This window comes from Podarcis muralis, chromosome 5 (genome assembly GCF_964188315.1).
Source record: "Podarcis muralis chromosome 5, rPodMur119.hap1.1, whole genome shotgun sequence".
Classification (NCBI taxonomy): Eukaryota; Metazoa; Chordata; class Lepidosauria; order Squamata; family Lacertidae; genus Podarcis; species Podarcis muralis.
Window position 1 is genome coordinate 99,900,930 of NC_135659.1, and position 27,546 is coordinate 99,928,475.

The 27,546-nt window shown below is 48.0% G+C and overlaps 1 protein-coding gene and 1 long non-coding RNA gene across 2 annotated transcripts in view; one reads left to right on the top strand and one right to left on the bottom strand.

The window, feature by feature from the left end:
- Positions 1-4,324, bottom strand: part of LOC144327873 (uncharacterized) — a 98,861-nt gene extending 94,537 nt beyond the window's left edge. The window contains exon 1 of the long non-coding RNA XR_013393054.1: positions 3,662-4,324. This is a non-coding gene — a long non-coding RNA (uncharacterized LOC144327873). The remainder of the gene's footprint in view (positions 1-3,661) is intronic.
- On the top strand, positions 607-24,695 carry LOC114599857 (bactericidal permeability-increasing protein-like). The gene is made up of 15 exons (XM_028735643.2): positions 607-845; positions 2,530-2,644; positions 5,145-5,273; positions 8,564-8,719; positions 9,717-9,780; positions 11,287-11,350; positions 13,692-13,783; positions 14,514-14,690; positions 16,012-16,071; positions 16,184-16,351; positions 16,792-16,859; positions 17,835-17,877; positions 20,970-21,033; positions 22,506-22,582; positions 24,483-24,695. The coding sequence occupies exons 1-15, from the start codon at positions 725-727 to the stop codon at positions 24,519-24,521; spliced, it is 1,437 nt and encodes a 478-aa protein (XP_028591476.2). The 5' UTR covers positions 607-724; the 3' UTR covers positions 24,522-24,695.
- The last annotated feature ends 2,851 nt before the right edge of the window (positions 24,696-27,546 follow it).

The following is a 27,546-nucleotide window of genomic DNA, read 5'->3' on the forward strand; positions in this document are numbered from 1 at the left end:
GCCAATTCTGGATCCACATGTCCTTCCACAGTGGGGACATTGGTTTCCAGACAAGAGTTGATCATGGTGTGGATTTGCCAAGCGTGCCTTCCTCTTAGCACGTTTCTCCCTTGCGTCCTGAGTTCGAGTGTCTTCAAAGCCCATGACACCTTTGGTAAAGGCTGCCCTCCGCAGCTCTGCCCTCCGCAGCTGAAGGAAGGCAGAACTGCTTGCAAACACCAGTTGCTGGAAACCATAGTTTCTGCTTGCAGGTTTCCCATACTGGGCACCTAGTTGGCCACTGTGAGAACAGGATGCAGACCCTCTTCTTATGTTCTTGAGGTCCAGGAGCAGCTCTGCTTTTGAAGCCAAGCCCTGGAGCCTGGCGTGCCCGTCACAAGCCAAACAGCGAGAGCATCCACATGATGCAGGATCCGTCCCATGCCGCGTGAGTCACAGAGCACGCAGCCCTGAGTCTCAGCTTCCGTGTCTGGTCCAGCCCCTGGCAGAGAAAGCCTCCATGAACGCCCAGCCCACAAAATCCACAAACCCCACCCAAACCTTGGCTGCAGATTGTGCAAGAGGGGAAAAACCTTTTTGAGGAAATACAAATATAGCTTTCTGGTCCCTCTGCTTCTATCTGCTCACTCTCACTTCCGTTTTCCTCTCAGCTAAATGCAGAGGGGTTCGTAGCTGCAGAGTCCCTGGGCAGAAGGATCTGAAGGGGTTCGGGGTTGCAGCAAGGATGTCCAAGGCGAGAAACCTCCTCCTGGCTTCTCTGCTGCTCTGTCTTCACTACAGTCCTCTCTCCAGGGCCACAGGACCGGGCTTTGTGGGCAGAATCACGGACAAAGGCCTGGACTATGGTGGGTGCCTTTTATTCCCCATTCTGACCCCCCCCTCCCCAGCCTGCAGGGTCATGTCATGGTTGAAGAGCCAGGAGGTCTGGAGTCTCTCAGCCTAACCGGCCTCTCAGGGTTCTTGTTGAGGATAAAGCGGGGAGAAGGAGACTCACTCTGAGTGCCTGGAAGGAAAAGCGGGATCGAAACGTCATCAATAAAATAAATAGTGTGTTCAGTTCTGGTCGCCTCGCGTCAAAATGGATATTGTAGGTTTGGGAAAGCTTCAGGAAAGGGCCACCGAAATGACGAGGGGAAGGGAGGAAAGGCTGCAGTCGCTTGGGACTTTTCTCTAAACCGAAGGCAAGCAAGAGTTGATAGAAGTTTATACAACGATGCTTGACGCAGAGAAAGTGGAAAAGATTCTCTCTGTGTGTGTCTCTCTCATAACTCTAGAATCCGTGGACATCCCATGGAGCTGAAATGTTGGAAGATTCAGGACAGACAAATGAAAGCACTTCCATAGTTAACCTACGGAACTCCCTCCCACAGGATGGCTTTAAAAGAGGATTAGGAAAAGTCATGCAGCAGGGGGTTATCTGGGACTGCTGCCCCGGCGCCTCTGCTCTGCTTCCACGCTCAGAGGGACTACTGCTCCTGCAGGAGGGAGTTCCATAGTTTAACTCCGTGCCGTGAGCTGCGCTCTAAAACATCAGGAGGGCACCAGGTTGGTGAAAGGTGGCAAGTTAGGTGGGTTTGAAACAATAAATCTGTTGCTTTCTCTGTTTTGGGGGGCAGACCTACAGAAGTAGGAAGGGGCTGTTTTGCACCATCCTGATCCCTGCCAGTTCTGCTCCCCAGACAGCATGAGGAGGGCGTGGGCTGTCCGCCTGGGTCACTGCTTGCCCTGCAAGATATTTGCCTGCAGGAACGAGAGTTTTCTGCTGACAGCGTGGGGCTCTGTTTGACTGCTGGCTGAGTGGATACAGCTGGGGAGGTGGTCCAGGGTCCACCTTAGGCCTGCCACCCTTTCTTTCTTGGGTCCCTGCCCACCTGACCACTTCGATCCGTGGAACTCATGCAGTTAAATGTGCCACATCACCCCCATTCCACATTTAATTTGTATTTAACCTTGTTTTTAAGTTGTATTTCAATCAACTTGTTTTTATTATTGGTTGTTAGCCGCCCTGAACCTGGCCTTGGCTGGGGAGGGCGGGGTAAAAATAAATTTATTATTATTATTATTATTAGTAGTAGTAGTAGTAGTAGTAGTAGTAGTAATCAGGCAATCTTTCTGTGTGGCAGCACCTAACCTTTAGAACTCCCTGCTTCTTGACGTCAGGCAGACGCTTTCACTGTACTCTTTTTGGTACTCTTTTACTGTATTCTTTTGGTACTGTACTCTTTTATCACTCTTTTTGGTGTGTGATAAAAATGTTTTGGTTTAGATAAGCCTGTCCAGGGATGTAGAATTTCTGATGTATGTTTTAATCTGTTTTTAGTTTACTGCTGATTTTCCTTTTCAAATGTTTGAAAGAACAGTTTTCAATGATAACGGTATTGTTTTATTGTCACTCGCTCCCAGATGTTTGGCCTTTTTACACTAAATAAAGCCATTGCTTTTGGCTTTGAATTTTTTTTTCTAGGTAGGGAGAGAGGGCACAAAAAAGGCAAATGGTCTGACGCCAACGTTTTCTCCCCTTTGCTTCAGCTCGGCAGGAGGGGGTGGCAGCCTTGCAGCAGAAACTGGCACAGCTGACTCTGCCCGACTTCTCCGGATCCTTCAGAGTTAAAGTTATTGGAAGAGTGGACTACAAACTCTACAGGTGAGGCCACCACAGATTGGAAGAGGCTACAATAATAGGTTCTGGAGAACATGGTTTCTGCCCCGGGCAAGGTGCAGTTGGGGTGTCTTGTGGAGGCAACTCAAATGAAGTTGGGAGGGATAAAATTTCTTTTTGGGGGGCAGGCAGAGACTTGAATAAGTAGATTAATCATTTGAGAATGAGCAGGGGGGCTCATTTCTAAGATGGTTTAGTCCTTCCCACCCCAAAAAGCTCAGTTTCTCCTGCACAGCCTCTTTCAACAGCACATCACCCAGCTACCTAGGTGCCAACTCCCTGGGGCCCTGGGTGCCCATGAAGGGACAGGGCACCCACAAATTTTGGTGCCAGGGTCATGCATGTCGCCCCGGTCACCCACAGTTGCACTCCTGCTCAGCCAGGGCCAAACTCATCTTGTGTGACTCACAGGCCTGAACGTTCTGGAGGCCTCTTTGCTTTGGATAAAGGGTTGTTTCGGTGCTCATATTAAGATCTAGAGTTCCAAAGCAAAGACCATTGAATCACAGGGAACTCCAAAGGTCATCTAGGCCAACCCCTGCAAGGCAGGAATCTCAACTAAAGCATCCATCGCAGGTGGTCACCCAACCTCCATGGAAGGAGAGTCTACTGTCAGGAGCTCGTCCTACACTCGAGTAGGACCCTGGCAGAGACACATGCCCAACTGGCATGTTCTCTCCCTCCTGGTCAATCATTCAGGAGCTTTGAAAGCTTCCTTCAGCCCGAACATCACAGCGAATGATGCCAAGAGACATTGGCACACTTAGGGATCCGCAAAGTCTTCGCAGTTTGCGTAACAGACCTCAGCAACTCAGCATTTTGGCTAATCTACTTTATTTACAAATGGAGCACTGCAACATGGCTCCGTCTCTCAGAGACAGCAAAGAGAAAAAGAACCAAGGACAATAGTCCCACTTCACGGAACACAGGAACACAAACATCCTGTCTCCGTCACTTCCTACTCTGTGGAGTCAAAACATATACCATCATGTGATAGACAACTGTAGGCTGAGCCTAGTCCATGCCAGGGAATCGTTGGCCCGCGTCCCCAGATCCAGAGAGAGAGCAAAAGAAAACACCAGGAAAGATTCTTCTTTGGAGGAAAGCAGTTTATTATCTGTGCACAGAGAGACAGCCAGCAGAATCACTTCTGAGAGACTGGCTGCCCAGAAATACGCCTCCGCAGAGTTTCTTATACCTTGAGAAAACTCCCTCCCTCCTCCCCCAAACGCCCTCCAGACTACCAACATATAAAACAGTAAGTCTATTATTGCTAGCCCTCTAAGCAGCCCTCCCTATTTTAGCTAAGCGTCCTGCATTGTCTCCTTTGCTATCTTGCATTCCTAAAATAGAAAGCGAGAGGCCTCTGGCTTACAGGTCTGGTTATTTCTGGCTTACAGTCTTCTTTGTGTGTTTCTTATCTTGCATTCCTAGGGGCCTCTTTTGCAGGTCTGGCTATCTCTTGCTAGCTGCTAGCTGACCTTGCATTCCTAAAATAAGAAGAAGCGAGGGGCCCTCTTTTGCAGAAATCAAATTAGCTCAGAAATTTACTTAGATCCAAGGTACAGGGAATATCTTAGGTACAAGGTAGAGAGCATAGGTGCAGATTTCTTAGGTACAGAGTACAAAACACAGAAAATATTGAGAGAAACCTTTCCCATCTCCCTATACAACAATCCCATGACTGCAGTCACGGAGCAGGAATTCTAACATCTACAACCTCCTGAGGGAGATCATTCCACTGTCCAACTGCTCTTACTGCCAGAAAGCTTTTCCAAATGTTTAGTCGGAACCTCCCTTCTGGTAACTTGAAGCCCTTGGCTCAGGTCCTACCCTCCAGAGCAGGAGAAAACCAGCTTGCTCCATCTTCCATGGGACACCCCTTCAGATATTTAAAGATATCTCCACTCAGTATCCTCTATTCCAGGCTAAATATATCCAACTCCCTCAACCATTCCTCATAAGGCTTGGTTTCCAGACCCTTGATTTTATGATTATTATTTATTAAATTTGTGTACCAACCTTCATCCATAGCTCTCAGGGTGGTTCACAACATAAAAATACAAAATATATAATAAAAACAAGAATAAAGGCAACCTAATAACCCCACACTCCCCCACCTGCCACCCCCATCTTGGTTGCCCTCCTCTGCACACCTTCCAGCTTGTCAACATTTTGGGGCCCACAACTGGACACAGTATTCCAGGTGTGGTCTGAGCAGGGCAGAATAGAGAGGGACTATGACTTCTCTTGAGCTGGACACCAGGCTTCAGTTGATGCAACCTAGAATTGCATTCACGTTTTTTGCTACTGCATCACACTGTTGACTCATGTGAAACTTGTGGTCTACTAAGACCCCTAGATCCTTTTCACACGTACTGCTGTCAAGAGCAAGCCCCCTATTTGAATCAGGCGAATCCACCCTCTCCATCACATTGCTGATTTCCCCAAACCAATGACCTTCTCCTCCCTTTTTCTCCTGCAGTTTGAACATTCGCAGTTTCCAGTTGCCAAGCTCCGCTATAGCACCAGTCCCAGGCACGGGTCTCAAGGTCTCCATCACCAATGCCTTTGCTGAAGTGACGGGCGACTGGTCGGTGAAGAAGCGCTGGTTGTGAGTCCATTGTTGCCTCTTACCTTTGGGTCACTTAGAGGCAGTGGGGAGGAATTCGATTCAGTTCACATGGGAAGGCTGACTGACCGAACCCAAAGGGTGCTCATCAATGGTTCCTCTTCATCCTGGAGAAGAGTGACTAGTGGGGTGCCACAGGGTTCTGTCTTGGGCCCGGTCTTATTCAACATCTTTATCAACGACTTGGATGATGGACTCAAGGGCATCCTGATCAAATTTGCAGATGACACCAAACTGGGAGGGGTGGCTAACACCCCAGAGGACAGGATCACACTTCAAAACGACCTTGACAGATTAGAGAACTGGGCCAAAACAAACAGGATGAACTTTAACAGGGAGAAATGAAAAGTATTGCACTTGGGCAAAAAAAATGAGAGGCACAAATACAAGATGGGGGACACCTGGCTTGAGAGCAGTACATGTGAAAAGGATCTAGGAGTCTTGGTTGACCACAAACTTAACATGAGGTGTTGGAAAAAAACCTAACAAATGAAGAAAAGGTTAGGTTTCAAAGTGAAACAGGATTGGAAATAGCAAAAAAGGTTAAGTACCTGGGGGTAAACTTAACATCTAAGAATCTGAACTTATTTAAAGATAACTATGAGAAATGTTGGTCAGAAGTGAAGAAAGATCTGGATATATGGTCTAGGCTGAAACTTTCCTTGTTAGGCCGAATTGCTGTTATTAAGATGAATGTATTGCCGAGAATGTTGTTTTTGTTTCAGACGTTGCAAATCCTGGACAAAGTGGACTGCTTCAGGAAGTGGCAGAAGGATATATCTAAATTTGTCTGGCAGGGCAAAAAGCCCAGAATAAAATTTAAGACTTTAACCGATGCGAAAGATAGAGGGGGCTTTGCCCTGCCAGACTTAAGACTTTATTATGAATCAGCAGCGTTTTGCTGGCTGAAGCAATGGCTACTTCTTGAGGATACAGACATTTTGGACCTGGAGGGATATGATAACAAATTTGGCTGGCATGCATATTTGTGGTATGACAAGGTAAAGGTGCATAAAAGCTTTAAAAACCATATAGTCAGGAAAGCATTGTACAATGTTTGGAATAGATACAAAGATCTATTGGAAAGTAAAACTCCCAGGTGGCTATCACCAATGGAAGCTAAGGAAGTGAAAAAACTTAACATGGACTCAAATTGGTCTAAATATTCTGAAATTTTAGAACAAGAAGGTGAAACACTGAAGCTTCAAAGTTTTGAGAAGCTAAAGCATAAAGTTCGAGACTGGTTACATTATCGTCAGATAAATGAGACATTTAAGCAGGACAGGAAACTTGGCTTTCAGGAGGAGAGGTCAAAGTTAGAAACAGAATTGCTAGAACCCAATACTAAGAACTTATCTAAAATGTATAATTTGCTGCTGAAATGGAATACACAGGACGAAACGGTGAGATCAGCCATGATTAAATGGGCACAGGATATAGGTCATGATATTGCAGCTGCTGACTGGGAACAGTTATGGACCACCGGTATTAAATTTACGGCATGTAGTGCCTTGAAAGAGAATATAATGAAAATGATTTATAGGTGGTACATGACCCCAGTTAAGCTGGCAAAGATCTATCATTTGCCCAATAATAAATGCTGGAAATGTAATGAGACTGAAGGTACATTCTATCATCTATGGTGGACCTGCCCAAAGATCAAGGCCTACTGGGAAATGATCTATAATGAAATTAAGAAAGTCCTTAAATGGACATTTGCTAAGAAACCGGAGGCTTTTCTCTTGGGCATGGTCGGCCAATTGGTACCAAAGAAGGATAAGAATTTTTTTATGTATGCAACCACAGCAGCAAGAATCTTACTAGCAAAGTATTGGAAGATGCAAGAACTACCCTCTCTGGAAGAATGGCAGACGAAGGTGACGGAATATATGGGACTGGCAGAGATGACCGGCAGAATCCGTGACCAGAGGAAAGAGACAGTGGAGGAGGACTGGAGAAAATTTAAAATATATCTTAAGAACTATTGTAAAATTGAGGACTGTTAAGATGTTAGGGGTAAGAAATCGAGAATTACAGCTGTAAAGGGTAAATCTTATGTAAATTTGAAAGAGATTTGAGTTAAAATCGACTGAAGGGTTGCTGAAAAAATGTTAAAACAAGGATGTGGTGAAAGGAAGGCATGGGGAAGTCCAATTTTTGTTGTGCGTTTTTGATGTATGTGTTTTGTTTTGTATTGTCTTTATATGTGTAAAAAACTAATAAAAAATATTTTTTTAAAAAAAAAAAAGACCACAAACTTAACATGAGCCAACAGTGTGACGCGGCAGCTAAAAAAGCCAATGCAATTCTGGGCTGCATCAATAGGAGTATAGCATCTAGATCAAGGGAAGTAATAGTGCCACTGTATTCTGCTCTGGTCAGACCTCACCTGGAGTACTGTGTCCAGTTCTGGGCACCACAGTTCAAGAAGGACACTGACAAACTGGAACGTGTCCAGAGGAGGGCAACCAAAATGGTCAAAGGCCTGGAAACGATGCCTTATGAGGAACGGCTAAGGGAGCTGGGCATGTTTAGCCTGGAGAAGAGGAGGTTAAGGGGTGATATGATAGCCATGTTCAAATATATAAAAGGATGTCATATAGAGGAGGGAGAAAGGTTTTCTGCTGCTCCAGAGAAGCGGACACGGAGCAATGGATCCAAACTACAAGAAAGAAGATTCCACCTAAACATTAGGAAGAACTTCCTGACAGTAAGAGCTGTTTGACAGTGGAATTTGCTGCCAAGGAGTGTGGTGGAGTCTCCTTCTTTGGAGGTCTTTAAGCAGAGGCTTGACAACCATATGTCAGGAGTGCTCTGATGGTGTTTCCTGCTTGGCAGGGGGTTGGACTCGATGGCCCTTGTGGTCTCTTCCAACTCTATGATTCTATGATTCTAAGGCAAATTCACCAAATCTCGCTTTCCGAAACAATACACAGAGCGAAACAGAGCCGCCCCTGGAAATTCTCCCTTTCCTGAATTGGTTATCCTGCTCCTCATTTAATCCCCACAAGAACCCCTGTAAGGTAGGCTAGACTGAGAGAAACAGTGACTAGGCAGCTCAAGGTTGCCGGGTGAGGATTTGAACCCTGGTCTCCTGGGTTCAAATACTCTAACCACTGCACCAACCTGGTTCTCCACGACACTGGTTATACCTTCTCCCCACCCATGGACAGCCAAGCACCTTTTTTTGTAAAATAGAAAGGGCAGGGTTTGTTGTTGCTCCTGCTGCTGCTGCTGCTGAAAATCCTTTGTTCTGTTGTCTTTCCAAATAGCAAGGACCACGGCTCATTTGACCTGAAGGTTGAGGGCATCTCCATCTCCGTAGGTTTGAAGCTGGGGGCAGATGCTTCTGGGAGGCCGACGGTGGGCACTGCAGATTGTGCCGCTCACATCTCCGACGTCAAAGTGCACTTTTCAGGCAGGTTGAGGTAGGTGGTTGTCCGTTGCCCTGCAGCTTGACCTGGAAGGCTGCCCTGCTTGCTCTCGACACAAACCTGCCCCTTGCTACCTCCAATAATAATAATAATAATAATAATAATAATAATAATAATAATAATAATAATAATAATAATTTATTATTTATACCCCGCCCATCTGGTTGGGCTTCCCCAGCCACTCTGGTCGGCTTCCAACAAAATATTAAAATACAGTAATGCATCAAACATTAAAAGCTTCCCTGAAGAGGGCTGCCTTCAGATGTCTTGTAAAAGTCTGCTAGTTGTTCTGCTCTTTGACATCTGGTGGGAAGGCGTTCCACAAGGCGGGTGCCACTACCGAGAAGGCCCTCTGCCTGGTTCCCTGTAACTTGGCTTCTTGCAGTGAGGGAACCGCCAGAAGGCCCTCGGCGCTGGACCTCAGTGTCCGGGCAGAACGATGGGGGTGGAGACGCTCCTTCAGGTATACTGGACCGAGGCCGTTTAGGGCTTTAAAGGTCAGCACCAACACTTTGAATTGTGCTCAGAAACGTACTCGGAAATGATGCCCAAACCAAGTGTCCCTGTGCTGAGGGCAGGCTCCCCTTTTCCATCTGTCGTTTTGAAAACTCATTGCATTCATCCATCTCGAAAAGGAACCAGCCCCTAACTTAACATCAGCACAGCATCTGTCATTGCATCGTGTGGTCTTTCATATCTGTTTAGCACCCCTGCGAACCCCATTGGCAAAATCGCTGCGCATTCAGCAGCCACAACCTTTGCAACCTCCAGTCAAGCATAGAATTGCAGAGCCGGAAGGGACCCCTAAAGTCATCTAGTCCAGCCCCCTGCATTGCAAGAAGCACTTCCTCCCCTCTTGCTTCTTCAGAACACCTAAAGCTGCTCTTAGTTTCTGGGATCTTCAAGGGGGAAAGTAGCGCAAGCACTTTAGGAAATAAAAGCTTTTTACCTTATTGACATTGATCCTCCCATTCTTCTCTCCCCATCGCAGCTGGCTGTACAACCTCTTCCACAAAAACATCGAGTCGTCGTTCAGAAATACCATGGAAGGCAAGGTAAAGCCTTCACAGGATTTCCAAGGGCTCATTCCCAGTTCCTTTCTCGCTTTCCGCAGTTTCTCAAATGAGTGGGACCCCTGCACGGGTGCACCTTTAAACCCTGCCTTCCGGCCCAGAAGTTGCTCCCTCTAAAAAGCCCGGTTTTGCAGGAGCTGGCTGCTGCTGCTGCTCTGCAAGAGGGAATGGCACTCTGCACATGCTCAGAAGCAGGAGTTCACCCGGCAGCGCTCAGATTGGCATCCTAGGAGACCAACAGCAATAGCAAAAGCAAGCTTTTGGAAGTACATTGCTGTTGTTAGGAAACACATGGTGCCTCTCCTGCTCTTGGGCTCTCAGTCCATGTTCTGGCTTGTTCCTAGCCTGGTTCTCTAGCCTCCTGTTTCTGACTCAACGGCTTGCATGTGCCCTGGGGATGGTGGAGTGGGGGGCCAAATACTTGGAAGGAAAGGCTGAGCGTGCGGAATCCGCTGCTGCAGCTCCAAAGCACGCTCCGTATTCGCTGCAAAATTCACACATGGCATTGCAAACCTCCTGTGGCATCACTTGGACTTGAAGGAACCGCTTCCCTCTTAAGGAAGGTTTCTGAATTCAGTAGCCCCACAAACAGACCCCAGGACTTCAGCATTCAAATGCGCTTTGAGCTGAAAAGACGTGGGGGTTTTTTTTGTGCCTTGGGTGTTAGGAATTAGCTTCCTTCGATTTCACAGGCCTTTGTGAGCTTAATTTAGCCAAGCCTGCCCTCGGGAACAATGGGCTCTCCTGTTCTCCACAAAAGGCAGCAGCAGGGGAGCCCTGCGCCAAGCCTTGTCGACAAGCCGCTTTCGGTAATTGCTACATGGCCGCCTGGCACCAACTGCGGTGTCCGAGGGTGGAGAAAGGAATGACGGAGTCTCCCTGGAAAGCCCAGCCCCATCACAGACACCTGAGTTTAGTTCAGAGTCCTGCATTGCAGAGGGTTGGACTAGATGACTCTTGGGGTCCCTTGTATGATTCTGTGTCTAAGGCCTATGGAGCGGAGCCTTTGTGGAATCATAGAATGGTAGAGTTGGTAGCGAATAGAGAAGCGTTTTCTTCTTCTTCTCATGGGAACATAAGCAGAACCTTCTGTACGCATCCCAAAAGGCCCAGCAATTCCTAGAACCATAGAATTGTTGAGTGGGAAGGGATCTCCCAAAGGTCCTCCAGCCCAACTCTCTGCAGTGCAGAAGACCATCATACCCATAATATGCCTCTGGTGTGCATGGTCCAAAACTGCATTGATAAACCGCTGGGCCAGATGTGGGTAAACAATGGTAGGAGGAGACTGGGGGCCACAAGTGAGGCTCAGTGGAGATCACCATTCACAGTTGTTTGTGCCCCACATCTAGCACCAGTACTCCAAGATAGACCACACCTGGGAATGGAGGTTCTGCTAGTTTCAGAGCCAAGCAATGAGCCCATGGACACATGGGGCTCCTGCCAAGGAGTAAGTCATCCTTATGGCCTTTTTTCTCTTCCCCCCAGGTCTGTGAAGAAGTGAGCAGTTCCATTGGCTCCAAACTGCAGCCTTTCCTGCAAACCCTGCCAGGTAAGAGCAATGATATGATGGTGGAAGCCGGTGACAAGCTGGACCCCATCAGGGGGAAAGAGCTCCTTCTAAGCAATGCCTAGGGACACAGGTGGCGCTGTGGGTTAAACCACAGAGCCTAGGACTTGCCAATCAGAAGGTCGGTGGTTCGAATCCCCACGACGGAGTGAGCTCCCGTTGCTCGGTCCCTGCTCCTGCCAACCTAGCAGTTCGGAAGCACCTCAAAGTGCAAGTAGATAAATAGGTACCGCTCCAGCGGGAAGGTAAATTGCGTTTCCATGCGCTGCTCTGGTTCGCCAGAAGCGGCTTAGTCATGCTGGCCACATGACCTGGAAGCTATCTGCGGACAAACGCCGGCTCCCTCGGCCCATAGAGCGAGATGAGCGCCGCAACCCCAGAGTTGTCGACGACTGGACCTAACGGTCAGGGGTCCCTTTACCTTTAAGCAATGCCTGCTTTATTCCTGCATTGCAGGAGGTCGGACTATATTCCCCTGGTGGCCCCTCCTAACTCTACTATTTTATGATTCTGTGAAGCGAGACCCCGACTTTGGCCCAGCCAGCATCTCTGGCCTTAAACAGAACCCACAATCTGGAGGATTTGGGAGACCAAAATGCTCTCAGCTAATATTTGGCTAATATTCATTCTGTAACACAAGTTGTCAGTAGGGCAATGGGAGATTTCTTTCTAAGCCAAACGTAGAGGATAGAGGAGGAGGAAGACTTACATAAACCTCACATCTTTTATATGTACAGATGCAGATTGAAATTTCTAGAGATAATTACTCTAAACATAGCTGTCAACTTTTCCCTTTTCTTGCGAGGAATCCTATTCGGAATAAGGGAATTTCCCTTTAAAAAAGGGAAACGTTGACAGCTATGATATAAATGTAAATAGAAATACAATCCAGCTCAGTCTAGTAGGGAAGTCTGTGACCAGCTGATCCGTAGGTTTGCTCAGTCTGCAGTCTAAATTGCTTCTGGGCCCCTGCATACCTTGGCATAATGTGGGCTTATTCATTTATACACTGATTGTCAAAAAGCAAACAAACCTCAAAGCGGTTTGCAAAAAAAAAAAAAAAGATTTTTGAAAAATAGCAGCAATGATTTAAAATGGTTAAAAGTTAAAAATAGCAATAGACTCAAACCAGTTTAAAAATCACATCCACTTTCTAAACATCCAGGTGGGTTTGTCTAAATAAATGTGTTTTTAGCAGGTACCAAAAAGAGTAGAGGCCGGATGTCAGGTGGCAGGGAGTTCTGCCTACTTTAGAAAAATTCGTGCAGAGGGAGAGGGCAGCCATGCTTCTGAAGAGCAGTTGCTGTTATGCTCACTTTCTGCTTGCTGGTTTCCTGTGGAGGAATCTAGTGGATCCCTCTGAGAAGAGGATGCTGGACTAGACGGGCCATTGGCCTGATTGTCCCGGCCCAAAGGTGGGCTCGTGGGAGTGGTTTGATGAAGGTATACCCTAGAAGGATTTCAAAGACACCTGAGTGATCAGTTCTAGTGATTTATTACATATGAAAAAAGAATAAGTTTATGGTAATTCAACCTGCTGGGCCTCGCTGCCATTACGGACATGGGACAGACCCCGCAGCAGTGAGAGGTTGCCATGGCTTGTCCGCACCCAAGCAAACATTTAGGCATCCTTTATGCACAAAGCAGCAGAGCCCAGTTTGCTTCTGCCCTTTCTGGGCCCAGAGCCCAGCATCCCAAGGGCCACAGATAAGCCCAGCATCAAAGCAAACCCATTAGCATAGATCAAAGCAAGGAGACATATCTGAGCTCATTCTTGCAACAACTACCAATTCTTTTTTGGGTTACCTTGACTACCAAGATGGAGCTTGCACTTTGCTTCAACACGCCAATCCAGCAGGGTTCTGATTATGAGTACAGTGGTACCTCGGGTTACAGACACTTCAGGTTACAGAAGCTTCAGGTTACAGACTCTGCTAACCCAGAAATAGTACCTCGGGTTAAGAACTTTGCTTCAGGATGAGAATGAAAATCACACAGCAGCAGCAGCGGGAGGCCCCATTAGCTAAAGTGGTACCTCAGGTTAAGAACAGTTTCAGGTTAAGAACGGACCTCCGGAACGAATTAAGTACTTAACCCGAGGTACCACTGTACTGTATTATAGAAATTGGCACTAAAATGCTGGTGGGTTTTTCTTTCTTTCTGGGGGTACAACAAACAAAACCAAAACCATAATCTGACGTGCAAATGCAGAGAATTGGATTCAAGATTGGGAAAATGAGAGACTGAAATGGACACCTTTGTCCGACGCTGCTTTTTTGCCATCTCGCCCCAGCTCCTCGATTTGTCCTGTTCTTTTTCCTAGTCACGGCTAGAATTGACAAGGTGTCTGGGATCGATTACTCTCTGGTTGCTCCTCCTGTGGCTTCACAGAATTCCCTAGACTTGGACCTGAAGGTAGGGAAAAGGAGGGAGGGAGGAATCCAGGAGGGGAATTGGCTCCCAGGACGTTTCCGAGCACAATTCAAAGTGCTGGTGCTGACCTTTAAAGCCCTAAACGGCCTCAACGGCCCAGTATACCTGAAGGAGCGTCTCCATCCCCATCATTCAGCCCGGGAACTGAGGTCCAGCACCGAGGGCCTTCTGGCAGTTCCCTCACTGCAAGAAGCAAAGCTACAGGGAACTAGGCAGAAGGCCTTCTCGGTGGTGGCACCCGCCCTGTGGAACGCCCTCCCATCAGATGTCAAGGAAATAAACAACTATCTGACTTTTAGAAGACACCTGAAGGCAGCCTGTTCAGGGAAGCATTTAATGTTTAATGGACTACTGTATTTTAATATTTTGTTAGAAGCCACCCAGAGTGGCTGGGGAAGCCCAGCCAGATGGGCGGGGTATAAAGAATAAATTGTTGTTGTTGTTGTTATGGATCGTGGCCAACTTTCCCTCCCAGAGGCCTCCTGTGCTGTGGGCAGCTTCCTGGTGGGAAGACACTTGCCTGTCGCTTCCCTTCCTCTCTTCCTAAAACACTTACCTGAGATTCCTGGGTTGGACCAGATGAAGCGAAGGGCTCCATCCAACCCTACAGTTCTGTGATTCTAGGAAGGAGAAAAGAAACGGACTGAGTCCCCTTCATTAGCATTCTGTCCTAGGAATGACTTCCCATTTTTCGCATTTCCTCTCCCACTAGGGTGAATTCTTCTCCCTCGCCCATCGCTCTGCTCCTCCTTTCACACCACCAGCCCTCGCTTTCCCGGTGGATCACGACCGCATGCTTTATTTTGGGGTCTCCACTTACTTCTTCAACACCGCAGGCCTTGTATACTACGGAGCAGGGGAGATGAACTTCTTCATCACAGACGACATGGTAAGGAGGGCTGGGGAGCCCAAGTCTGCAGAGCTGGCCTTCCCAGGGGGTGGATCACGCTGCAATCCTCTACAGTGGCTCTTGAGTAGCTCCCTTTGATAGTGAGATCAGGATGCGGAACTAGATGGGCCATTGGCTTGGTGAAGCAGGCTTTTCTCATCTCCTCAATGCTGCCGACATGTTTTTCTACCAATAAGACGAAGGAGCCTGTCGATGGCCCACAATGGAAGCCTGGCTTTGATGGGAGGTTCTGGGCTGAGTTTCCAGCTAAGCCAGCAGGAGAACAAGATGAAGGTTTAAAGGGCCTGTTCTTTCTAACCTCTGCTTTTCCAAGTTGTTAAGTTGTGGGTGAACATATCAGACAACACAGCGATTCTTCAAACAGCTCTTCTTTATTCAGAGGCCAGAACTGAACTGAAGGGCTCAATCAGCCTGCTTCAGTACAACGTTACTGTAGCAACTTTCTAAAACTATCCAATCACAGAACGTCACTTTTGATCCTTCATTTGCATAACTATCTACAGTATCCTCCTGCTGGCCCAGGGTGAGAACTTCAGTACATAACACCAATCCCCATCAAGATAAGGTGTTAGTTACAATCGTAATGGTTTCCTTATATACAGCACTACACGTAATGGTTCAATTAGGCACAAAAGCATATTGATTACATTTCACATACTTCCACATACCTAGACCAACAGTGTTACATGTCCAACAACATAGTCCTTTAAATAAGTTGGGCGCTTGGAAACTCTGCCAGACTGCCAGGGAGCGGTACCCAGGTCCGGTGGGCTGCCCGATTCTTGCTGAGGCTGTGGCGCAACCCTAGGTGGCGTTGAAACCAAGTCCCCTGGATCCGCTGCTGTGGGTGGAACCTCCGCGAGTGGAGTTGGCGGAATGTCAGGCCCGGCAGTGGTCTGAGTCCGTGGGAAGTCCGGCAGACCCTCTGAAGTGGCTTGGTTCGGCTCCACGCGGGCAGTTTGCAAGAGAGGTGGAGCCTCACCATCTGTAAGTGTCTGTTCCGGAGCCACGAGCGCAGTTGGGGGCACCACGGTAGGGTCCAAGTCCCCAACCCTGAGCCTAAGCTGGTCTATGTGCCGGCGCCACAAGCGTCTGTCTTCGAGTGCCACCTGGTACGAGCAAGGTCCAGTGACTCCCACTACTGTGGCTGGCACCCAAGGAATGTCCCCCACAGCTAAAACCCAGCAGGAGAACAAGAGGAAGGTTTAAAGGTGCCGTTCTTTCTAATCTCTGCTTTTCCAAGTCATAGTATATCGTCCTATCTCTCCATCCCCAACTCGCCTCTTCTCCCTTGCTGCAGATTCCGAAGGAGTTCAAAGTCCGGCTCAACACCACATGCTTCAAGCCCTTTGTTCCACAGGTGAGCAGCTGGGGCATCTGTTTGGTTACGGGAGAAGATGGGTCCACTTGGACCTGATCCAGCAGCCAGGCTCCACTGAGATTCTCATGCTGCCTTTGCTCTCCACACCCAGTTGGAAAAGCTGTACCCCAACATGCTCATGAAGCTCCAAGTCTCACCTTCTTCTGCCCCGTCTCTGACCATCACACCTGACGCCATTTCACTGTCCCCGGCGGTCGACATCAGAGCATTTGCCATCCTCCCCAACGCTTCCTTGGCCTCGCTCTTTGTGATTGGTGCGGTAAGTTCAGGACACACCTTGAGCCTTGGTGCTGCCCATGATCAGGAGGGTAAGCATTTTGTGCCCCTTCCAGTCTGCCCATTGCCCTAAGCCTCCTCTTCCACCTTCATCAGAGCTTTTGTCGATTGTGGGTGCTCTTTTCTGCCTCTTCCCTTTCTTATTCCCAGATATTTTTCTTTTTGAATGTTATACATTCCCCTCAGTTTTGCTAACAGATGCGTTTTCTCAAAGAGATCTTCCTTCTCCTTCTCCTTCTCCTCCTCCTCTTCCTCCTCCTCCTCCCCCCTCCCTCCCTTCCCTTCTTTCCTTTTCTTTTTTTGTTGCAAATTTCCCCAATGATTAAAAGAATTCCAAATCTTCATATGTATAGATTTCACATGATGTAAACTTGTTTTGATCTCTTTGCAAAGCACACCCAACCTGCTTCTCTTTGATTTCAGTCAACCACCATGTCAGCCAAAGTTTCTGTTAACTCCACCAAGATCTTTGGGTCCCTGAAGCTTGGCAAGTAAGAAACAACATTTACCATTTTAATACCCCCCCCAAAAAAAAGTTTTTTTGCTTGATTAGAAGCTACCACCAAAGGTCCTAGAACAGAGAATTCAGCAGTCAGTCTGTGAGCACTTAGAAAGGGATGCTGTGATTACTAAGACCCAGCACGGTGTTCTCAAACACAAGTCATGCCAGACGAATCTCATTTCCCTTTTTGATAGAGTTACAAGCTTGACGGATCAGGGGAATGCTGTGGACGTAGCATATCTTTGTTTCAGTAAGGGGGTTGGACTAGATGACCCTGGGATCCCTTCCAACTCTATGATTCTATAATTCAAATATCATTGTTCGGCTATTATCCAGGAAAAAAACCATATTGACTCTATTTCATAGAATCATAGAATTACAGAGTTGCAAGAGACCCTGAGGGTCATCCCCTGCAATGCATATTTATTTATTTCATAAAATTTATACAGTATACCACTTGATGGTAAGGGGAAAACCCTCAAAGCAGTTTACAGAGAAGTTAAAACAATAAAAATATTTTTTTAAAAACCCAACACTTTAAAACATACAGAAAGTTAAAACCACAGTATAGATTTAAACCCATACAAACTTTCTAAGCCCCTTGGAAGGCTTGTCTACACAAGAATGTTTTTAGCAGGCATTTCAAGTGGCAGGGAGTTCCAAAGGGTCAGTGCTGTCACACTGAATGCTTGCTTACCTTCCACTGCAAACTGTGGGAGACGAGATCTGGGTTCTACTACACTTTCCAATTTATTTTTATCGGACCTTTTGGCTGAAAAGGTGCTCCCCTGCACCAAGGCAGCCCCAAAGGGCATGCAGAAAGAGGAGTGCAGAAAAGAGTTATCAGCCATGACCCCGTGGCTTGTTCCACTGGCTTCCCGTAGCTCAGCAAGTCAATAAGGTATATTGTCGTTATAAGGCATAAAACCACCACTGCTCTCTTTCCCCCTGTATCCTCATTTAGGCTGAAGCTGTCTCTGAAGCACTCGGACGTCGGGCCTTTCTCAGTAAGATCTTTTTCGTTCCCTAAATTGCTTGATCCCGTGACCTTAAGTGACCCCTGAGGATTCCATGGTCACAGCCAGAGGTTCAAGCGCTCAACCTGCGCACTCAGTGGGCCAGAGGCCCTCTTGCCTTCTTCTCAAAGCCCATTCTTGCCAATACCCTCCCCTGAAAGATTTGGTGCCACTCTCAGTGGGCAAACCTATCAATCTCAGCTTCTCACTCCTGCAGTCTTAAGTTTAGTTCCCCCCTTTTACACATCAGTTTTTGGCGTTTATTTTATTTGTCCTCATGAAGATTTACCAACTTCTCCTTGCATGTAACTCCTAATATACATATTATTGGCATTCAATTTTCTCAGACGTCATGCATTTTTTTCTATTTTATTTCTACTCAAGTACATGCAAACCTCTAAGCATGTGGTTTCTTTGTAGACATTGCTTGCCTGGAGAACACCGCTGCAAAATTTGGAATAGTCCGAATGTTGAAGGCCAGCTGAGCTTTGGGTTGTTTATTATTTCAGAAGGGGTGAATAAGGTTTGCACTAAAATGTGGACCGACCCAAATTTCACCCCCATCCTAAGGTGTCATAGACACACCTGCTTTGTCATTCCTCTCGGTGGTTCTGCCAAGTGTGCTGCCGCTGTGAAAAAGTCAGATTCCATGCTAGAGATCATTAGGAAAGAGACTAAAGACTTCCAATAGCATAATGCCATTTTGCAAATCTATGGTGCAACCATATTTGGAGTCCTGCGTACACTTCTGGTCGCCTCACCTCACAAAGTTGCTTTGGGTTGCCCTGGGCAAGATAAAACTACAGTGGTACCTCGGGTTAAGTACTTAACTCGTTCTGGAGGTTCGTTCTTACCTGAAAGTGTTCTTAACCTGAAGCACCACTTTAGCTAATGGGGCCTCCTGCTGCTGCCGCACCGCCGGAGCCCGATTTCTGTTCTCATCCTGAAGCAAAGTTCTTAACCCGAGGTACTATTTCTGGGTTAGTGGAGTCTGTAACCTGAAGCGTCTGTAACCTGAAGCGTCTGTAACCTGAGGTACCACTGTACTAGCAAACCGAATAAATGGGAAAGATTCAGAAAAGGGTCATCAGAAAGATTGAGGGGAATCCCCTGTGAGGGAAGCATGCAAGCGCCGAGGTCTTCCTAGTTTAGAGAAAAGACAAGAAAGAGTTGACACGATAGACGTTTATAAAATTATGCCTTGCATGGAGAAAGTGAACAGAGAAAAGGTTCTACCTCCTTCTCAACTTGTGGATATTCAATGAAGCTGGTGGTTTGAAGGTTCAAGACAGAGCATAGAATTGTAGAACTGGAAGAGACCCTGAGATTCATCTAGCCAACTCCTTGAAATGCGAGAATCCTTTGCCCTACGTGCGAATCTCAAACCCACAACTCTGAGATTCATGGAAATAAAAAGGTAAAGGTACCCCTGCCCGTACGGGCCAGTCTTGACAGACTCTAGGGTTGTGTGCCCATCTCACTCAAGAGGCCGGGGGCCAGCGCTGTCCGGAGACACTTCCGGGTCACGTGGCCAGCGTGACATCGCTGCTCTGGCGAGCCAGAGCCGCACACGGAAACGCCGTTTACCTTCCTGCTAGAAAGCGGTCCCTATTTATCTACTTGCGCTCGGAGGTGCTTTCGAACTGCTAGGTTGGCAGGCGCTGGGACCGAACAATGGGAGCGCACCCCGCCGCGGGGATTCGAACCACCGACCTTTCAATCAGCAAGCCCTAGGCGCTGAGGCTTTTACCCACAGCGCCACCCGCATCCCAAATAATAAATTTAAATAATAAATAAATAAATAAATAAATAAATAAATAATAATAATAATAAGGTAAAGGGACCCCTGACTATTAGGTCCAGTTGTGGCCGACTCTGGGGTTGCGGCGCTCATCTCACTTTATTGGCCGAGGGAGCCGGCGTACAGCTTCCGGGTCATGTGGCCAGCAAGACTAAGCCGCTTCTGGCGAAACCAGAGCAGCACACGGAAACGCCGTTGACCTTCCCACTGGAGCAGTACCTATTTATCTACTTGCACTTTGATGTGCTTTCGAACTGCTAGGTTGGCAGGAGCTGGGACCGAGCAACGGGAGCTCACCCCGTCGCGGGGATTCGAACTGCTGACCTTCTGATCGGCAAGTCCTAGGCTCTGTGGTTTAACCCACAGCGCCACCCGCATCCCGCAATAATAATAATAATAATGATAATATTTTTACCCTGCCCATCTGGCTGGGTTTTACCAGCCACTCTGGGCTGCTCCCAACAGAGTATTAAAAACATGATAAAACATCAAACAATAAAAACTTCCCCAAACAGAGTTGCCTTCAGATGTTTTCTAAAAGTCAAATAGTTGTTTAGTTCCTTGACATCTGAAGGGAGGGTGCCACTACATGGCAGGTGCCACTACCAAGAAGGCCCTCTGCCTGGCTCCCTGTAACCTCACTTCTCATAGTGAGGGAACCGCCAGAAGGCCCTGGGAGCTGGACCTCCGTGTCCGGGCAGAACGATGGGGGTGGAGACGCTCCTTCAGGTCTACTGGGCTGAGGAGGAGAGGGCTATTAATGGCCACTAGGGATGATGGCTCTGCTCTGCTTCCACATCTGGAGGTCTTAATGCTTCCAAATACAAGTTACTGGAAACCAAAGAAAGGGAGAGAGCTCTTGTGCTCAGGTCTTGCTGGAGGACCTCTGGTTGGCCATGGAGGGAACTGGAAAGGATGGACCATGGGCTTAATGTTCTTTCCAATTGACTGGGTGTTGTTTGATTCACACACCCATTTATGTAACGGCCAAGGCAGATGTAGGACATCCAGGATGAAGTCAAAAGTCAGGGTGGGGAATAAGAGGACTCCTTGACCCTCCTCCCCACTGCCCCGTGCAGCAACAAAACTGCTAGTGCATTTGTAAAGCTAAGCATGGTCCAGTATGATTTCAAATTGGATGAATGACTGTGAGTTGAGATTCCTAATTGCAGGGGGTTGGATTAGATGACCCTTGACTCCCCTTCCAAATTTACAGTTTTGTGATTCCATGAGCCCTTTCATCTTGATTTCCCTTTTATGGTCTCTGTCTCTCTCTTTCCAGGTACAATTAATGCAAGCCATCATGAACTACCTTGCTTCAAGCACCCTCCTGCCTGCAATGAACGGTAAATATCAGTCTAATTGTTGCACCACATGCTTTATTGTAGCCTTGTTTCTCATTCACCATCCCAACAGAAGCAGGCCTCTGATATGGACTCCCAGGATAGAGCAAAGCCCCCTCCGGTTGCATCTCCGAGGAGAGGAGACTGGCAGGTGGTTCCCAAGAGGGCATCTGGCTGTGCCATTCTGAGAAAACTCTAGCCCTGCAACCCCATGGAAAGAGCTACTTTCAGTTACTAGGTGACGAATGTCCAGCATCCCAAGTTCAACATTGGGGTGCTCCCAGAGCACTTCAGAGTGAGGGGACAACCGGGAGCAGCGGGGGAAACTGCAGGGCAAATGCACACTTCCCCTGTTGCAGGCAAGAGGCCAGGATGAGGGGCAGTGGTGGTGTAGTGGTTACAGCACCCGGGAGAGACCAGGGTTCAGATACCCACTGGGCCCCGAAACTCACTGGATGGTGACCTTGGGCCAGTCAGTCCCTTTTGGCTTAACCTACCCTGCGGGGTTGTTGAGGAGGTGAAATTAAGAGCAGAATAATCTTGAGGTCCTTGGAGAGATAGATGCACAGAAATGCAATAAATGAATAAATAAGAGGTTGTGCTAATGGTGCACCTCCACCACTGAGTGGAGGCCAGGTTTCTTTTCCATAGTTTAAAGCAAGTTTCTAGTTTTTATGGCTGCACACCTGAATAAGTTCAGATGGCAGAGCAGGACTCTCATAGAGCTGAGTAGCTGCCGGTGGCTCCTCAGGTCTGGCAGAGGGGGGGAAATCTCTTATATATAGTTTTGCAATTTGCAGAACATCTTTAGACTCTTTTCATAATTGGGAGGGATTCATATAGCTCTGGTGTGGGAAAGCACATAATACAAATCCGAAATGGAGACTGTGTTCACTCAATGTGCCACATCTGTTTGGCGGTTGAACAGACTCCCTTGGAAGGTGCTGGACTGTCCTTCGTTGGAGGTGTTTAAGCAGAGGTTGGGTGGCCATCTGCCAGGGATGCTTTAGTTGCATTGCAGGGGGTTGGTCTAGAGGACCTTTGGGTGTCCCTTGCAACTCTACAATTCTGTGATTCTATGACCTTGGTTAATTTTATCTCCCTTTTTTTGAAAAAATAGTTTTTATTGACTTTTACAATTTTATATTCAACACAATCATTATTATCACAAGGAAAATCTATAAATCCCAACCCCAGTCCCCCACCCCTCTCCCATGACTTCCCTCAACTTCCTCTTCTGCTTCTCCTGCCCATCTTATTCTACCTTAATTTTGCAATATTTTAATTAAATATTGTTGTATTCTTTTTGTACCATTTCCCCCCCAAATTACATCTTTCCCTTTATTCATTCCCCATTATTATATCTTAACTTTTATACTTGTTTCCTTGTAATTGTAAATGTTTAATCAAACCCTGCCCGTGAGTCTACTTCTTTACAATATTTTTGTAAGTGCAAGATAAATTTTACCTTCCAGCGCGACTGGCCGAGGGGTTCCCCCTCCCTCTCCCGGACCACGTGGAGCTCTCCAGTGCCTTCCTGCAGCTTCGCCAGGTGGGTGATGCATTAGCCCTGTCGCCAAAGAAGCTCTGGGTACTCAGGGAAGCTTCCTGCATTTTGAGGCTAAAAACGAATTGTGGGGAAAGCTCCCTGAAGGAGCAGGTGAAGCCCACATTGAGGCAGCCCTCACTTGGCCCAGCAGGCATCCCATAATACCCCTTCCACATTTGCAAGAACTCAGTTATTTCACTTTGGAATTTCCTGCCTCTTGACACTTTACTCTTTCTTGCGCCTGCTTAAAACATTCTTGCTTAGACAAGGCTACCCAGATGTTTAGAAATCTGAGGTGAGCTCAGATCTGTTTTTAGTCTATTGTTCTTTTAACTTTTCAAAACTCTTGAATTGTGGTTCATAGAATCATAGAGTTGGAAGAGACCACAAGGGCCATCGAGTCCAACCCCCTGCCAAGCAGGAAACACCATCAGAGCACTCCTGACATATGGTTGTCAAGCCTCTGCTTAAAGACCTCCAAAGAAGGAGACTCCACCACACTCCTTGGCAGCAAATTCCACTGTCGAACAGCTCTTACTGTCAGGAAGTTCTTCCTAATGTTTAGGTGGAATCTTCTTTCTTGTAGTTTGGATCCATTGCTCCGTGTCCGCTTCTCTGGAGCAGCAGAAAACAACCTTTCTCCCTCCTCTATATGACATCCTTTTATATATTTGAACATGGCTATCATATCACCCCTTAACCTCCTCTTCTCCAGGCTAAACATGCCCAGCTCCCTTAGCCGTTCCTCATAAGGCATCGTTTCCAGGCCTTTGACCATTTTGGTTGCCCTCCTCTGGACACGTTCCAGTTTGTCAGTGTCCTTCTTGAACTGTGGTGCCCAGAACTGGACACAGTACTCCAGGTGAGGTCTGACCAGAGCAGAATACAGTGGCACTATTACTTCCCTTGATCTAGATGCTATACTCCTATTGATGCAGCCCAGAATTGCATTGGCTTTTTTAGCTGCCGCGTCACACTGTTGGCTCATGTCAAGTTTGTGGTCAACCAAGACTCCTAGATCCTTTTCACATGTACTGCTCTCAAGCCAGGTGTCCCCCATCTTGTATTTGTGCCTCTCATTTTTTTTGCCCAAGTGCAATACTTTTCATTTCTCCCTGTTAAAGTTCATCTTGTTTGTTTTGGCCCAGTTCTCTAATCTGTCAAGGTCGTTTTGAAGTGTGATCCTGTCCTCTGGGGTGTTAGCCACCCCTCCCAGTTTGGTGTCATCTGCAAATTTGTGATAATTTTCTTGCTTTATCTTATTTTGCAAACTGCTTGGAAGGTTGCTGTTGTTTTACACTCAAGCAGTGTATAAATTTTTAGGAAATATTAAATAAAACAAACAGCCCTGCTTGCAGAGCACATGTCCCAGGAGGTAGGCATCCTGGACAGTTTGTGTTTGGATGCCAGGATTTTGTTGTCCTGCTGTTGGCCAGAGGAAGACTCAGCTGCAAGGGCCATAGCCCAGGGGTAGTGTGTCTGTCTCGCAAGTGGAAGGTTGCAGGTTCAATCCTCGCTGGCGTCTCCAGGCGGGGCTGGGAGAAACTCCTGCCTGAAATCATGGAGAGCCATTGCTTCCAGTCAGTGCAGACACTGCTAAGCTAGAGGCAGGCAGGCCAATTCTAGGCGGCAGAGCTGTCTTCCGACCCCTCGATATTTCTTTGCAAGGGTTCCAGCCCTCCCAAAATTGAGGCGGCCCAGAGCAACGTCACAGGAGGCTTCACCAGCCTGCTTGGTGTCAGGAAAACCGGTGTGACATCACATGATGTGCACATGACATCACACATGCTGCAGCCCCCGATCTTGGGGGCAATGTGACGGCACTGGCTAGAGGGACCAATGGCCTGACTCTGTATAAGGCAGCTTCCTCTGTTCCTAATTCTGCCTTCTGATCTCTCCCCAGGATTTCTTGCTCTTTGGAGCAGACGTTCGCTACGGTTAATGGCGATGCAGAAAGAGGAGAGAGGAGAGCCCAGACGCAATGCAGAATGTCGCCCTCTCTTCTGCTTCTTCTGCTTGGTCTTCCAGGCAGCAGGGTGGGGTGGGGGTTCTTCCCCGGAAAAGGGCCCCTCCCTGTTTTTGGAATAATTTTCTTTCTTTTTTTTTAATGAAATGTTTATTAAGCTTTTTTAGAATAATACAGTTAAAATGATAAAGAGAATAGAAAAATACAAAATAAAAACAGTTAAAAACACAAATATTTTCTGTTACTTATTTTCCTTTAACTTATTTCCCGGACCTCCTCATACCTCCCTTTTTTGTATTCCGCTTCAATTTATTGGTTCAGCAAATCCTTACCATTAAATTTTAACCCATTTATAACCCTTTTTTCATATTCTCTTAGAGCATTACAGCTGGAAACCCCTTAATTGCTATCCAACATCATTCTATCATTCATTAATTTTACAATATTTCTGTAGATAGTCTTTAAATTTCTTCCAATCTTCTTCCACCGACTCTTCTCCCTGGTCTCGGATCCTGCCATGTTTTTGGAATAATTTTCACACTGGTAAACCCTAATGACTGTTCAGATAAACAGCAGTTCAATAGGTATTTATGTTGATTTCCACTGAGATGGGACTATAGATGTGATTGAGATTAAATCCGGGTTCAGCAATGGATTCAGAAACGGTCATGGTGGACAATGGAGGGTGTTTTACACCAGTGAGATCCTAGAGCCAGTAGGAGCATCAGAATGATGGCATAGGCAGAGATAAATTTTGGTAAACTGGTAGCCTGAGAAGTAACATTGCCTCACCCCAGAAATCCGTGTCCAGAAACTGCCCTCCTCAGATAGGGCACCGCTGAGAGTCCCACGTGCCCCAGAGGCAATGCTTTGCTTGCAATTTGAAACTGGGCTTTTAGTGTTGCAGACCCTGCCCTCTGGAACCATTATAAGGAGCGACTGGACAGGCTTCTGCCATCTTGATGTTTGAGCACTTATTACCGTATTTTTCGCACGATTGGACGCACCGGACCATAGGACGCACCTAGTTTTTTTGGGGGGAAATAAAGGAAAAAAATTTCCCCTTTATTTCCCCCCCAAAAGCAGGTCAGGGAAACCGAACCAGGTCGAGGAACAGCGGGATAGTGGCGCTGCGCCTCCCTGCTGTCCCCCAAGCTTGTGGGGCTGGCCGATGTCTGTCTGGCGGGCGGGGAGCTCTGCTTCAGGGCGCCCCACCCGCCAGGCAGCAGGCTGCTATCCGCAGCGTGGGGAGCCTTGTCAGGAACTCCTGCAAGCCTCCCCACTCTGCGGATGTCTGCCTGGCGCGAGGGGCGCTCTGCTTCAGGGCGCCCCACCCGCCAGGCAGCAGGCTGCTATCCGCAGCGTGGGGAGCCTTGTCGGGAACTCCTGCAAGCCTCCCCACTCTGCGGATGTCTGCCTGGCGCGAGGGGCGCTCTGCTTCAGGGCGCCCCACCCGCCAGGCAGCAGGCTGCTATCCGCAGCGTGGGGAGCCTTGTCGGGAACTCCTGCAAGCCTCCCCACTCTGCGGATGTCTGCCTGGCGCGAGGGGCGCTCTGCTTCAGGGCGCCCCACCCGCCAGGCAGCAGGCTGCTATCCGCAGCGTGGGGAGCCCTGTGGGGAATTCCTGCAAGGCTCCCCATGCTGCGGATGTGTTCCCGAAGCGCCTGGAGCTCTGCTTTCAGGGCGCCTGGCGCTCCGGGAAGCAGGCTGAGCGGAGCGCTAATCCCGAAGCCCCAAGCTTCTGGATTAGCGCGGCGCTTCGCTAGCCCTGGGAGAGCCACGCAACGTCGCGGGGCTCTCCCAGGGCTAGCGAGACCTTGCCGGCACCCAGAAGCTTGGGGCGCGCTGAGCTCCGTGCGCCCCAAGCTTCGGGATTAGCGCGGCGCTTTGCTAGCCCTCGGAGAGCCACGCAACGTCGCGGGGCTCTCCCAGGGCTAGCGAGACCTTGCCGGCACCCAGAAGCTTGGGGCGCGCTGTGCTCCGCACGCCCCAAGCTTCTGGATTAGCGCAGCGGTCCGCTAGCCGTGGGAGAGCTGGGTCTCCCACGGCTAGCGGATAGCTTCCTGAAGCCTGGAGAGCGAGAGGGGTCGGTGCGCACCGACCCCTCTCACTCTCCAGGCTTCAGTGAAAGCCTGCATTCGCTCCATAGGACGCACACACATTTTCCCTTGCTTTTTGGGAGGGAAAAAGTGCGTCCTATGGTGCGAAAAATACGGTAAATACTTTTTTGTTTAAGGAGGCTTCCCTAATCCTTTTGTATAATCTTAACTGTATAATTGTAGGGGACGCGGGTGGCGCTGTGGGTAAAAGCCTCAGCGCCTAGGGCTTGCAGATCGAAAGGTCGGTGGTTTGAATCCCCGTGGCGGGGTGCGCTCCCGTCGCTCGGTCCCAGCACCTGCCAACCTAGCAGTTTGAAAGCATGTCAAAGTGCAAGTAGATAAATAGGGACCGCTTACTGGCGGGAAGGTAAACGGCGTTTCCGTGTGTGGCTCTGGCTCACCAGATGCAGCTTCATCACGCTGGCCACGTGACCCGGAAGTGTCTCCAGACAGCGCTGGCCCTCGGCCTCTTGAGTGAGATGGGCGCACAACCCCAGAGTCTGGCAAGACTGGCCTGTACGGACAGGGGTACCTTTACCTTTACCTTTAACTGCACAATTGTAGGTATGATCAAATTGGCTTTTAGAGTCTACATTTTCTCCTCTGTTTTGTTTCTACTTCATTTTCTCTTTTATTGTACACAGCTTTAATAACTCTACATTGTGAAGTGGTTCATAAATCCGTTGAATATAAATAAATAAGTATGCAGAGGAAGCAAAAGGCGTATTAACGCCGAAAGAGGACTTTATTGCAGCAAACCTTCATGAAGGGGAAATAGCAATGCTGACATTTTGGGTAGGAAATCCTTCATGGAAGAAAGTGAGGGGGAGACAAGATAGTCAGACAAGCAGTATATTTTGCTGGACACGATGCACAGGATGATGCTTGGAATACAGGAGGAA

What these genes read in the sequence shown, in the direction of transcription:
- LOC114599857 (XM_028735643.2), top strand. Translation starts at nt 725, where the DNA reads ATGTCCAAGGCGAGAAACCTCCTCCTGGCTTCTCTGCTGCTCTGTCTT. An exon ending in GGACAAAGGCCTGGACTATG is followed by an intron (nt 846 to 2,529) that starts GTGGGTGCCTTT and finishes CCTTTGCTTCAG; the next exon opens with CTCGGCAGGAGGGGGTGGCA. An exon ending in CCTCCTGCCTGCAATGAACG is followed by an intron (nt 21,034 to 22,505) that starts GTAAATATCAGT and finishes TTTACCTTCCAG; the next exon opens with CGCGACTGGCCGAGGGGTTC.